General features: G+C 39.5%; 1 protein-coding gene across 3 annotated transcripts in view; it reads right to left on the bottom strand.

Annotated features, from left to right (window-relative positions):
• Window positions 1–2,835: 2,835 nt before the first annotated feature.
• Window positions 2,836–14,310, bottom strand: part of Pafah1b1 (platelet activating factor acetylhydrolase 1b regulatory subunit 1) — a 48,265-nt gene continuing 36,790 nt past the window's right edge. For all 3 annotated transcript variants that reach the window (XM_041665834.1, XM_041665836.1, XM_041665837.1), the window contains 5 exons: window positions 13,665–13,767; window positions 12,490–12,718; window positions 10,888–10,989; window positions 8,234–8,390; window positions 2,836–6,575 (listed from right to left, as the gene is read on the bottom strand). In XM_041665834.1, the coding sequence (XP_041521768.1) occupies window positions 6,502–6,575; window positions 8,234–8,390; window positions 10,888–10,989; window positions 12,490–12,718; window positions 13,665–13,767 (665 nt within the window). In that variant the 3' untranslated portion in view covers window positions 2,836–6,501. The remainder of the gene's footprint in view (window positions 6,576–8,233; window positions 8,391–10,887; window positions 10,990–12,489; window positions 12,719–13,664; window positions 13,768–14,310) is intronic.

Raw genomic sequence — 14,310 nt, 5'->3', positions numbered from 1 at the left:
CTAGTTCCCTTTGTTCTGAACACATTGGGCACATCACTTCTGGAAAGGAACATCACACAAAGTTGAGACTGCTGTAGAGGAGTTCATACTAGTCAACCATGGAGGCCCATTTTTCTTGGTTGTTCCCTCAAGCATATTAGTGTTAAGCACTTTTTGTAAAGTATTGGGAGGAGGGAGGGATTGATCAGAGATTTTTGTTTTTTTCTGAGACAGTTTCTCTGTGTCCTGGAACACACTCTATGTAGAGTCTGGCCTGTCTTTGCCTCCTGACGGGTCTGGAATTAAAGTTGCTCCATCACTTCCTGGCTTTAAAAAAAAAAAAAAAAAAAAAAAAAAAGGCCAGGCGGTAGCAGTGCATGGCATCATTCCCAGCACTTGGCAGAGATAAGTAGATCTGTGAGTTCAAGGCCAGCGTGGTCTACAAGAGCTAGTTCCAGGACTGTCACACAGAGAAATCCTGTCTCGAAAAAAATAAAATCTTAAATTATGTGTAGATAATTTGAGTACAGACAATGCATATGTGAACTCAGAGGATGACTTGGGACAGAATTCAGGTCAGGCTTGGACAGCAAGCACTTTAACCTGCTTAGCCATTTCACTGGCCAGTAAGATCTTTTGACAACTCAAGTAATAAGGAGCTATTGTTGAAGCCTCCAAGATAACCTCAGGAATTCCTGTGTGTCCTATAGCTGAGAATAAACTTTGATTTTGAAGAGAGGGTTTCTCTGTAGTTTGGGAGCCTGTCCTGGCACTGGCTCTTGTAGACCAACCAGGCTGGCCTCCAACTCACCGAGGTCTGCCTGCCTCTGCCTCCCGAGTACTAGGATTAAAGGTGTGAGCCACCACTACCAGCGAGAATAAAGTATTTTAAAGTGAGCCAGAGCAGCTCTGCACCTGGATCTACCTCAAAACAGTGGAGTGAAGTACTCCACTGACACCATCATGAAGCTGGGGTTGTGGTGGTGCATGTTGAGGCAGAGCTATCACTGGAATTCCAAGATAGCCAGAGGTAGGCAAAGACCATTTCAAAACTACCTCCTATCTTCTCAAAAAGTTAAAGCAGCCAGGTGTGGTGGTGCATGCTTAGTCCCAGCACAAAAAGTAGAGGTGGATGCCTTGAGTTTCAGGCTTACATAGACCCTGCCTTTATGTCTCGAAAAAATAAATAAAAAATAAAAAGGCATCATCTTGCCAGTGAGATGGTTCAGTAGAAAGTGCCAAAAATCAGCTTGGTGGAAGAATCCATTCCAAATGATCTGACCTTCACATTCTGTAGTACAAGTGCACACAAATAAATTAATGTAGAAATTTAAGGGTGATGGGCTGGAGAGATGGCTCAGCGGTTAAGAGCATTGCCTGCTCTACCAAAGGTCCTGAGTTCAATTCCCAGCAACCACGTGGTGGCTCACAACCATCTGTAATGGGGTCTGGTGCCCTCTTCTGGCCTGCAGGCATAGACACAGAATATTGTATACATAATAAATACTTAAAAAAAATTTAAGGGTGACAAGTATTAAAATTTTTAATGGTGGTGGTGTCCCTTTTAATTCCAGTGTTCCGAGACAGGCCAGTGAATCTCTGAATGCAGCCTGATCTACAGAGCTAATTCTAAGACAGACAAAGCTATACAAAGAAATCCTATCTCAGCCCCCACCCCTCAAATTCAAACAGCTATTTTCATTCTGTGGCTAATGTTCATTGAGAGGCCTAAGTGACCACACAGAAATGACAACAGGCAGAAACTAGGATGTGGCATCCTGATACAATCTCTGCATAGCACAAGAGCAGGGAAATTTGGGCAGGGTGTGTGTGTGTGTGAACTCAAAACCTAGCTGTGGGACCCTGGATGGAGAGACATTTGTTCTAAGCTTTGATTCAGAAGTTGTTTTCATACTTAAGTCTCAGGCTAATCTGGAGGACACGTTCAAAAGGCTGGTCAGTACTGGCTCTCAGTAGGTCGGGGGGGGGGTGTGTGTGTGCTAGAATTTGCATGTCTAATGAATTCCCTGGGGATGATACGCTGGCTCAGGAACAGAACTGCTGTGAGCAGTTAATTCATGCCCCCACATTTCAGTTTACACCAGACTAACCAAGAAGGATGGATGTGGCATTGTGGACACAAAGCTATTTTCCCTGCCTTGAGAGCAGGGAAAATTGGCAAGAGGCCAATGTGTGCTTTCAAAGTCACCACAATAGCATATGATATTAAATTTAGAACTCTAATCAGAAGGAAAGCGGTCAAATCCAATGTTAGGCTCTTACCAGTCAAGCAGAAAAGCTGGCAAATACATTCTTGCTCAGCTTCTCTTGCTGGGAAGGCTCTTTCCAACAGGAGGTGGTGCTGTTGTACTTAAAAGGCTGAAGATAACCAAGGATATGCACTATCAGGAAGAGTCAGGGCATCTAGAGCAGTTATGAGCATGAAGATGTATTTTGGTAATTTCATAAACTTAAAACATTAAGGATAGTTACAACTCCAAGGAAAGAGATGCTAGATAAAAGGATCACGTAGAAACAAAATGGGCAGAGACCTCAACTCTGGGATTGAGTCTAACAGGGAACAGGCAGCTAGAAGGGAAGGGTGGGGCTTAGCTACACAATGCAGTCCTAGCTTTGTTCAAGCTTATTGCTACAAGACCCCTACTGTGTGCTGCTTCCTCCAGATAGACAGTAGACAACAAAATAGTACTAGCCAAGCTCCCAAAGGCTCCGAAGCATGGCCAACTATATCTTGTTCTGTGCCCAAAAAAAAGCGCCTCACTTCCTAAGATCTTAAGATCTGTGCACAAGCAACAGTCCCATCCCCAATACCCATTGAAAAAACCCCAGCACATCTAGTTTTATAGGCATTTAATAGTTTACCAATTGGTACAATAAGATTTTTAATATGCAGAAAACATGAATAAATTTTGTTTTACACAGTCTGAGAGCAACAAATCTTACTGTAAAACACAAGAGCAATATTATATACATTCCTTTACTGATTTTTAAAATTGTGTCGATATCTTCAGTGAACTCTTACAATCTGGGGAACTGTTTCCTCCGATTACCACCTCCGCAACGTTCATATGAAATCAGCGCTTGCCTTCATGTCAGTGTCAGGATCAACTTCTACCTTATAGAGCTTGTGTTTATTTCTAACATCTTCAGAGTGAGCTTTGGGGAGCCTGAAGGATAGGCAGGCGAGAAAGCAGCTACTTACATGATACAGTGGAAGGATAAAAAGGCCAGTTCCAGTCGTGACTTGTGAGTCCAGCGTCCCCAGCCCACCCCACCCAGCCCACTGGAAAAACCCAAAACCTTTCTTCCAATTTTGCCCATGTTGCTTGTCTACCAGGACATTCTTTGCACCATCTAGATTAACCAACACATTGACTTTATTTATATACAGCTGGACAGCAGGAGTAACCATTTTAAGTGCCTTTTCCTTCTATTTCAATTTCAGTTGCTTAAGAATTATCAAGCCACCACTGCCAACAAACAAAATGTCCTTATTTTTAAATAGTTTTTCTTTAAATTAAAAAAAAATAAGCTTTTTAGTGAGTGGTATTATCTGGAAATTCACATGGAAACAGAAAGAGGCAAACAGGATACTGGGCTTGGTGAGCCTATAGTCAAAGCTTCCAAAGGACTACAGTGCGCCATGACCCAGGACGGATTGCTCACACTAGCAATTGTGGGTAATGCTCTAGGCACAGCATTGGTCACACCACATGCAGACAGGACGATCTTGGTTTCCTAAAGTGCAAGATGCCAAGTCAAAAGCAACTATTCTCCAGGCCATGTCTACACAAACTTCTGCAGCTTGCACTCTCCATGCGGTTGGGACTTTTGGGCACGCTGTGCTATAGGTGGCACTGGAATGTCTGTTTACACACACAGTCAACAATCATCCTAGGACACAATTCTACCGGCTTTTTGTTTCTTAGTAAGTGGCCAACCTGACTGAAAAAGTAACAAAGCAGCAGTGAACCGCTAACTAATTCATAAAGTCCTCTACTTATAACCCAAACCAGTAATTTTATCATTGTCCTTATCCCAGGCAAGGCACAGGGGTAGACAGCAGAGAAAACAGTAACATAAAAGTAAGGGCATCAACAGGGCAGTGTCAAACAACAGTGCAAGAAACCTTTGCAAATCTGACGCCTGATGTGGATGTTGCCCCCTCCCCCCACCCCCTTCATTACTCAAACAGGGCTCCTTATGTTTGGATCCAGCTGTGGACCATCCCTGAGATTCATTGTTCGCTGCTGCTTAAGTGGAGGATGTCTAATAACTCAGCTAAGCAGCAGGCTGTGGTGATCTCCCAAGTAAGGACAGCTTTGTTACAGAGCACTCCCTCCTCCCTTGTCAGTGAGTCACCGCTGCAGGGGAAGAAACCCAGAACAGCAGCTTTGCTCCGCTACATTGGTACCATTCTTTACTGTTTCTATAAATGATGTCTAGATGTTGTGGCTTACCCTTAAACAATTCATGTTGCTACATGCTAAAACTGAATTAAAAGACAAGACATTTAAACACAAACAAATGTTAAGATGCACCATTTCTATGTATTTATATTCTTGAAATAGGACAAGAAATAGCAGCAAATGAGAACAAAGATATTTTCCATAGCTTTTGGAGAAAAATCCAGTCGGAACAGCTAAGGGAAAAAAAGACTTCAATGTAAGCAGGGGTGTGAGGCAATGTTGCCCTTAAAACGAACCTACAGTGTTTGCGGAATCAAGATTGAGTTTTTGTCCTCAAAAATAGCCATTTAATTCTCAAAACACTTTTCCTTTCTAGAGACATGTCTGAGGAGTATTAAGAGCAAACAAGTGGATGAACAAGGACACATGCTAGACATTAAGCTGCTCCTAGTGATCTAACCTCTGCGTATATCTACAGTACATTAACTCTCATCTTTTGTCCTTTCAGGAATCAAATTTCCTTTAAATACTTAAAGGGACATTTAAAAAAATCATATATTACAAAAATGAATAAAAATTATCATTGTTAAACTGTCACTGTTATTTCACTGTTTCTGTTAACTTTTGAAACTGATTTTCTTAGAAGAAAAAGTTGGTTAACTAGGCAATGGAATTCTTTATTAACAACTGATAATGGAATAGTGTTCCAAAAGTCATGGGCAAAATGCTCTTAACTCTACTGTAGTAACTTTGGATCAAAATATACAACATATCAGGGATGTATAAAACGGTGAATTAGAGTGGAGAATAAAGGAGGTGGCTTTCTTTTAGCTTGGAAAAGCCCCTCAGAGCCAGAAGCATCAAAAGCATGGCTGTGGTTGGTAATCCACAGCAAGGTTTACTCTACTCATATGATTTAGCACTTCTTCAAAAATTCAAGACCCAACAACATGGAGGTTGTATGTGTGATATACATATATAGACATATCCACTTACAGATAGGTCCATATACTTAAACATTTACATATAAACAAAGATGAAAAAACCCAGTTTATTTTTATGCACGCTTCATTAAACCCTGTCACTTTATATAACTTTAAGTGAAGCAGTTCAGGTTCATGTTGGAAACTGCTGTTTTTCTTGCTCCTTTAAATGGGCACGCAACTTTGTCAGCATTTGTCATTCTGAAATGCACATTGCACATCCCTAAAAACATCATAAACACAGTGATTTATCTTTACCATGACACTCAATGGGAAGATCAAATTCTACTGGGGAGTCACATGACTATACAGTCCAACAGTATGGAGAATACAACTCGAAGTATGTCTAGTGTGGAGAGAAGCTTAGAGTAGGACAGTGTTCTCCTGACCTGTTTACAAAGCAGTAAGACCCAAATGAAAAAAGGATTCACTATTATTAGCTGCTGAGATTTTTCTTGAGAGTTACGATCATTTTCTTACATAAATATACCACTAGCCTTTGCTTGATAGGCTGCCAAAACAAACATATCCTATTGATTTGGCAAAGGGGTCATGACAAAAACTTCAATGTGTAATCCCCATTAATTACACAGATGGAGCAAAAGATTCTGAATTGTAGTCTTATTTATCTAACACCCTTAAAGATTTATTAAGCACACTTAAGTGATGTTACATAGATACACATTTCAGAAAAAGCCCTAATAACCACAACTTTTCCCAAAATGAGGCCATCAAGTCAGGCACCAACAGATAGCAGGAAGAAAAACAATAATTAATAATCCAACATAAAACGACACTGTCAACTATTCAGTTTAGTGCCCTAGTTCAATTTATTCAACTTCTGCCCTTGTAGGCCTGGTGTGACCAATGCCAGCCCAGGTTTTTAAACCCTATGGTACTTCTAGACAACATATGTAATTTACAGTATACAATTTGGATTCACCATGCATGAATACTTTGTGTGTAACATTTAATAAGCTCAATCTACATCCAGAATAATTTACATGAAAGGACAATATTTATTTAAACAGAGCTCAAATGGGGTAACCATGGTATCATCAGAGTGCATCCAGAGGAAAAAAAGGGAGGAAGAACCAAATGAGACTCAATCAACGGCACTCCCACACCTTTACTGTTTGATCTACACTGCCAGTAACCACATAGGGTGCCGTCTTGTGGAAATCTGAAAGAGAAAAGAAAAGGCGTGCTTTCAAACCATACTAAGCCAGATAAGAGTTTTTTTGCTCATTTTTGAGACAAGAGTATTTTATATAGCCCAGGCAGGCCTTGAACTTGATTTCTTCCAGTTCAGCTTCCATGCACTGAAATTCTATGAGCATATGCCTCCACATGACTTCCTTTATACACACACCATACTCCTAGAAATTACTGAGCTTATCAGTTGGGTTAGGAAAGTTGAAACTTGGGGCTGGAGAGGTGGCTCAGAGATTAAGAATACTGGCTGCTCAATTTCCAGCAACCATAAGGTAGGTTAAAACCATCAATAATTCGATCATCAATAATAGTTCTCTCTTCTGGCATGCAGATAGAATACTGTATACATAATAAATAAAAATATTCTAAAAAACAAACAAACAAAAAAACCAACCCAGAAGAGTTGAAACTCAACTCAGTATCACAAGTACCACCTCAAATGGTGCTTAGAAATATGAACAGGGACACACTTAGCATACCCACTTACTGAATACTATGCTCCAGGCTTAGTACTAATGCTTTATGTTAACAACTGATTCTCCTACCTAATTTACCAAGGGCCTTATTGTGGTCACCATAAGGTCCATCATACTCTAGTATACTATAACATAATGAATTCATTCTCATGAATTCCAAATGATACCAAGGACATGACACTTATATGCAATTCCCTAGGTTTCTAGTACATGACGGTATTTACTCGTCACAGGAAAGTCCTATAGGTTTTTTTTTCTTCAAAAACAGGGTCTTGCCATATATCCCTATTTGGAACATGATCATCCTATCTCTGCTGCCCACATGTGTCACAATGCCTAATTTTAAGTATTTATTCAGTGTGTGTGTGTGTGTAGGCTCAAGTACAGAGGTCAGAGGACAATTCTCAGTTCTATCCTGTCATTGTCTGGGATATGGGGATCAAACAGGTTTTTGTGCCTGCCCCAAAGCTTCTCTACCTGATCTACCTATCTCTATCTTGCCAGTCCTATTTGTTTTTTCTTGAAACAGGGTCTTGCTATGTACCCCAGGTTACTATTAAGATTTCTTTTGGTCAGGCGGTGGTGGCACATGCCTTTAATCCCAGCACTCAGGAGGCAGAGGCAGGCGGATCTCTGTGAGTTCGAGGCTAGCCTGGTCTAGAAGAGCTAGTTCCAGGACAGAAACCAAAAGCTACCAAGAAACCCTGTCTCGAAAATCCCCCCCCCCCACCAAAAGTTTTCTTTTGCTCTTCTTCTTCTGCAGTACTGGTGACTGAAATAGTGTCTCAGTCAAGATATGCTAAGTGTTATACCACTGAGTAACATCCACAGCACTTCTTCTGATGAATTCACAAACTAATAGGAAATAAAAAGTTACCAATCAAGAATATGATCACCAAATACCATTTTCACAAGTCTAGTTTCTAAAACCAATGTACAACAGAGAAAACAATACTTTTACTATAAGCTTAATTCTAGAAAGGAAACGTTAAAGCCACTGGTTGGGACCCACAAGGTTAAAATATTCCCTTTCTATTTTACCCTCGAAGAACTTGATCATTCCTTACCTGGAAAAGTTCACAAGGTTATATAAACTTACATCTGTCACTCCAAAATTCAAATGCTCAGAAACCTCAAAATGTGTACATACCCAAGGAGGTAACAAAGTGTTCATGCGCATTGAGGGTCTTCATGCATCGCTTGTTCTTGTAATCCCATACACGGAGAGTCTTGTCATCAGCACAACTCAAAATAAACTTCCCCCCAGAATGGAACAGAACTCCACGTACCCAATTATCATGACCCACCTTAAAGACAAAAGGTATTTGACTTATTTAAGTATCATTTGGGACATAATACTTTTAATTTTTTTTATTTTTTGGGGTTTTTTGAGATAGGGTTTCTATGTGTAGCCCTGGCTATACTGGACTCAGAGAGCTGCCTGTCTCTGCCTCCCCAATGCTAAGATTAAAACTAGACACTATCAAGTATGAGGTCAGACTGGTCTACAAAGTGAATTCCAGGATAGCCAGAACTGTTACATAGAGAAACCCTGTCTCGAAAAACAAAACCTAGATTCTATTTTCGATAAACTAAAATATGTTAGGAATAATATTTTTAGGTGTGTGACTTGTTTACACTGCATTTGGTTAACTGTGAAGCTGTGTTACTGTGCCTGTCTAAAACACCTGATGGTGCTAATAAAGAGATGAATGGCCAATAGTGAGGCAGGATCAAGGACAGGCAGGGCTAGCAGGTAGAGAGTATAAATAGAAGGAGAATGAGGAGTACATCAGGGGCCAACCACCCAGCTACGCAGCAAGCCACAGAGAAAGAAGGTATACAGAAACAGAAAAAGATAAAAGTCCAGAGGTAGTTAGGATAACATAAGAAAAGCTGGATAGAAACATTCATAACTAAGAATAAGCCAGGCATTCATAACTAAGAATAAGCTTCTGTGTGTGTTTATTTGGGAGCTGGATGGTAGACCCCAAAAGGCCAAAAAAAGTAAAACATCACACAACAAACATAATTAATTAATTAAAAACTGAGGAGCCAAAGAGATAACTGAACAATTAAGAACATGTCAAGAAGTCAGGCAGTGGTGGCTCACATCTTTCTTTAACCCTGCACTCGGAGGCAGAGAGGTAAGTTCTGTCTTGAATCCCCCCCAGCACCCCCCCCCCCCAAAAAAGAGCATGTAGAGGAGCTGAAGAGATGACTAAACACATGCGCTGCTACTTTTAGAGGACCGGAGTTTGGTTCACAACACCTATGACAGGCAGCTCACAATTGGGTATAACTCCTGCTTCAGGAGGTTCCAATGTTTTTAGCCTATTCAGGAACTGGCACATGCTAATCCCAACACTTTAATCCCACTGACTAGATCAATTTTCTAACATGGTACAAATGAACCTAGAACATAATACAGTTACTTTTTTTTGAGATGGGTCTGGACTATGTCGTAGCCCCAGGTAAACTGCAATTCTACATAGAACAGGCTCACCTCAAATTTACAGAGATCTCTTGCCTCTGCCTCTTGAGTGCTGTAAATTTCTTTTATCTTTGTCTTTCAAGACAGGGTTTCTCTATGTAACCCTAGTTGTTCTGGAACTCAATCTATAAACCAAGCTGGCCTCAAACTTAGAGATCTTTCTGCCTCAAAGTGCTGGGTTCAAAGGTGGTCACCATTTGCTTGTATTAGTAGATTTCCTTTTCCAGTATTTATACTTACTTAGCTTTGGTTGGTCCTGCCCTGCTCCTTTCCCATCTTTCCTTCTCATCAATTCTTTAATTCTTTATATTATGTGTGTCAGTCATATTCTACAGAAAGATCTGGTTAGTACTTTTTTTTTTAAGGTTTGTTTATTATGTATACAACATTTGGGCTCCATGTATGCCTGCAGGCAAGAAGAGGGCACCAGATCACATTACAGATGGTTGTGAACCACCATGTGGTTGCTGGGAATTGAACTCAGGACCTCTGGAAGAACAGTCAGTGCTCTTAACCTCTGGATCCATCTCTCCAGGCCCCTGGTTAATACTTTTTCTTTCTTTCTTTCTTTCTTTCTTTCTTTCTTTCTTTTTTTGTTTTTTGAGACAAGGTTTCTCTGTAGCTTTGGAGCCTGCCCTGGAACTAGCTCTGTAGACCAGGCTGGTCTCGAACTCACAGAGATCAGCCTGCCTCTGCCTTTCGAGTGCTGGAATTAAAGGCGTGCGCCACCATCGCCCGGCTGGTTAATACTTTCTAGAACTATGAATTATATATTATAAGATTTGCTACTAGGTTAGCAATATCCACAGTTCCACTTGGAGTTCCTTAGCCAAACCAGAATGTCCAATACCTACCCCTTCATATACGGAATCTCCAATGTTGTTACAATGATTTGAGTACCTTTAACTCATTAAGTTAGATTAATTTCACACCAGGAAAATAAACCAATTAACAAATGTCAACAAAGAAATGACAACTAAAGAATTAGAACAAATGGAGTAAAGATGCAAATATCTTGAAAAAGTAAACAAGTCTGTAAGAACATCTTTCTCCTACAGAGTAGATATTATAGTGTGCTAAGACCCTCCCCCTTCCAGTACTGACTGGTTTCATAGATTTATTTAATACTGCATCTTGTAGAACATCACTCTACCAGTACAATTACAAAACTTTAAGGAGGTTTATAAATCTATACAGGAGTTAAAGTCCCAGAATGGAGATTTTGTAGGAAAGCACAGAGTATCTAATCCACAAAGTTAAAAGCAGCACAATGAAGATGTCAAAGAAGTATTAAGATTATGCAAACTTACAAGAGTCATAAGGCACATGCCAGTACTGACGTCCCACATCTTAATAGTTTTGTCTCTGGAACCAGATAGCAAGAAGGGTCCAGGCTTGCCACTTTTTTTAGTCTACAGAAAATATAAAAATTATTTTTCCCATGCAAACAATAAGGACTTGAACAACTTCTATTATATTTATTCCAAATATTACATAAAGGCTGTTTGCATCTATTTAAATACACAACTGTTCTGACACTACACCTAGCCTACAAAGAAAAACTAACCATGATTAAATGTACTGTTTATGACTTCTGCAATCATGATTAGGTATATTTAGCTAAGTGACAGAGTACTCACCTAGCATGAAGAAGGCCCTAAGTTTCAGGCTTGGTATCAAGTCTATGCTCAAAAAGGATTTTTAATCAGACACACACACACACACAGACACACAGATAGTTAACATCAAATTTATTATATATTGCATGTATCCACCAGAGGGCAGTATAAAGAATTTTATTTAGAATTTGTAATTGTCCAAATGAAGAAATTACAAATAGAAAGTTAATTTAGAGCCAGATGTGGTGGTGCATCCCCTTGATCCCAATACTCAAATGTTTGTGAATCCAAGGCCAGTCTGGCCTACAAAGTGAGTTCTAGGATAGCCAAGACTAAATAGTAAAACCCTGCCTGGGAAAAAAAAAAAAAAATTCAGCGGGCGGTGGTGAGGCATGCCTTTAATCCCAGCACTTGGGAGGCAGAAGCAGGCAGATCTCTGTGAGTTCGAGGTCAGCCTGGTCTGTCTACAGAGCTAGTTCCAGGACAGGCTCCAAAGCTACACAGAGAAACCCCACCCCCCTGCAAATCATTTAGGACAGCTTTATTAAGACACAGGCTGATGGCACACGCCTTTAATCCCAGTACTCAGAAGGCAGAGGCAGGCAGATACAAGTGAGTTCAAGGCCATCCTAGGGTCTGCTTAGCTTGTTCCAGGACAGTTACACAGAGAAACCCCGTCTTGAAAAACAAACAAAAAAATATATAGTTTATGTTTGGTTGCTTTTCAATTTTTCTCCCATTTTTTTTTCTGGGTCTGTGAGTGTATATTTCTTTTTTCCTTTGTTCTGTTTTTGTGACAGGATCTTTGCCTTTGGCCCAAACTGCTGAGGTTATAGGGCCACCATAACTGGCTTTAAATAATCAATCTTTAGTAGATGATCTCCAATGTCTATAATTAAATCAATGGTGAGATTTTTATGTCTATTTGTGTATATACACAATTCATGCCATGGCATGCAGGTAGAGGTCAGAGGACAACTTGAGGGAATCACCTCCTACAATGTGAGTTCCAGGGATAAAACTCAGGTCACCAAGCTTGGTGGCCAGCGCCTTTACCTACTGAGCAAACTTGCTGGCTCAATAATAACTGCTTTAAAAATATAGACTGGGAGGGGGAAAAAAATATATATATATATAAAGACAACTGGAAAGAGCAAATACTCAAAATTCAGAATTCTAGGCTACAGTCTTAGGCACATTAACAAATCTCAGACTGAGAATCAGAAGTTACCTAAGGCTCTGTCTTATGGCACAGTAAGAAAATCATACAAAGACATGTAAATCAGACAGTACCTCAGATCCTGTTGCTTCAGAGATGGAAGAATATGAACTTTCTGGAGCCCAGGAAATGCATTCTACCACATGTTCATGTTCTCGGAGCTCTGCCTTGCATTCCTTTGTTGCTACAACCCATACACGCACAGTCTGGTCATTGGAACAGCTGGCTATCAGAGTGCCATCTTGATTTGGCCGCACCATACGTACCCATTCTCTGTGTCCTGTAAATGTCTTCACACAGTAGCTATTAATGTAAGTAATAATATACATTGTGAATAAATAGTAATTAGGAAACTTTTCAGAAGTGATACAAAATTAGTTACAAACCAGGATAAAGAAAATAGCATTAGATAGAGAAATTATAGCTTGTCAACAAAATAAATGTAAAATATTGGTTAATAAATAATGGGCACCAGCCAGAAGTCAAACAACAAACACTAGCTAAAATAGGCTGACATGAAATACCACAAATTGACAAAATACAGAATTTAGGTAAACAATATAGAAGGAACAAAAATTTTCAAAACTAAAAACTTCAAGTCTAAGATATATACAAAGGTATATCAGCATAAATCTTATTTAAATTCTAATTTAGACCCAGAGATCACTTTGGAAAAAAAAAACATTAAAAACAAAACAACCAAAAAACGAAAAAAATAGGAAACTGACACTTCATAGACTGGCTGTTAAGAATCATTTTTACAGGGGCTGGAGAGATGGCTCAGTGGTTAAGAGCATTGCCTGCTCTTCCAAAGGTCCTGAGTTCAATTCCCAGCAACCACATGGTGGCTCACAACCATCGGTAAAGAGGTCTGGTGCCCTCTTCTGGCCTGCAGGCATACAGACAGACAGAATATTGTATACATAATAAATAAATAAAATATTTTAAAAAAAAGAAGAAGAATCATTTTTATAGTGCACACGTGTTTCTTGTAGACAGGAAGTTATTTTTTGAGATGCAGATGTATAAGTCTGAATAAATTGTTAATTTGGTGCTGGGGATGAAAGCTAGGGCCTTGTGCATGTTAAGCAAGTGCTCTACAACTATGCTACATTTCCAACCCTCAACTATATATGTATGCCACAGTGATCATTCCTGGGTAAAGATGAAATTACTAAGCACTTTCAAAATAATTCTGTTTTATTTTTAGAATCTTTTTGGCTAGTGCTTTCCAACTAAATCTACTTACCCAGTTTGCACTTCCCACATTTTTATACTTTTATCCCTTGAGGCAGACACTATATGATCTCCATTAGGCATGATGGCTACTGAAGAGACATTGTGGTCATGGCCTAAAACACATAATACAGCAAAATATTTAACAGTTAACCATGGGATTTTACTAAGTCATTTTAAAAAAACTACAGAAAGCACTTTTACACTGAGCTTTATGTAAATTAGACAGGATTATAAGGGGAAAAAAAGAGAATAGGAAAAGCAAGATTTGGCCTTCTATTTAAATAGTGGTTGAAATTTATCTTTAGGGGGCTGGAGAGATGGCTCAGAGGTTAAGAGCACTGACTGCTCTTTCAGAGGTCCTGAGTTCAATTCCCAGCAACCACATGGTGGCTCACAGCCACCTGTAATGAGATCTGGTGCCCTCTTCTGGCCTGCAAGCATACAGATAGATAGAACACTGTATACACAATAAATAAATAAATCTTTAAAAAAAGAAAAAGAAAGAAATTTATCTTTATTTGACACTGATGTTCAATAGGGGAAATAGTTCATAAAACACTGTTCACATTCCAAATTAGTTACACTTTCTGGAAAAAGCTCAAGGCATATATTTTTCAAGAAACTTTCCTGTTTTTTTCTTTTCTTTAATTCAGCCC

This window comes from Microtus oregoni, unplaced genomic scaffold (assembly GCF_018167655.1).
Source record: "Microtus oregoni isolate MIOR12 unplaced genomic scaffold, Mior012 000015F_ref0000493, whole genome shotgun sequence".
Classification (NCBI taxonomy): Eukaryota; Metazoa; Chordata; class Mammalia; order Rodentia; family Cricetidae; genus Microtus; species Microtus oregoni.
This window is presented reverse-complemented; position numbering and strand designations above follow the sequence as displayed.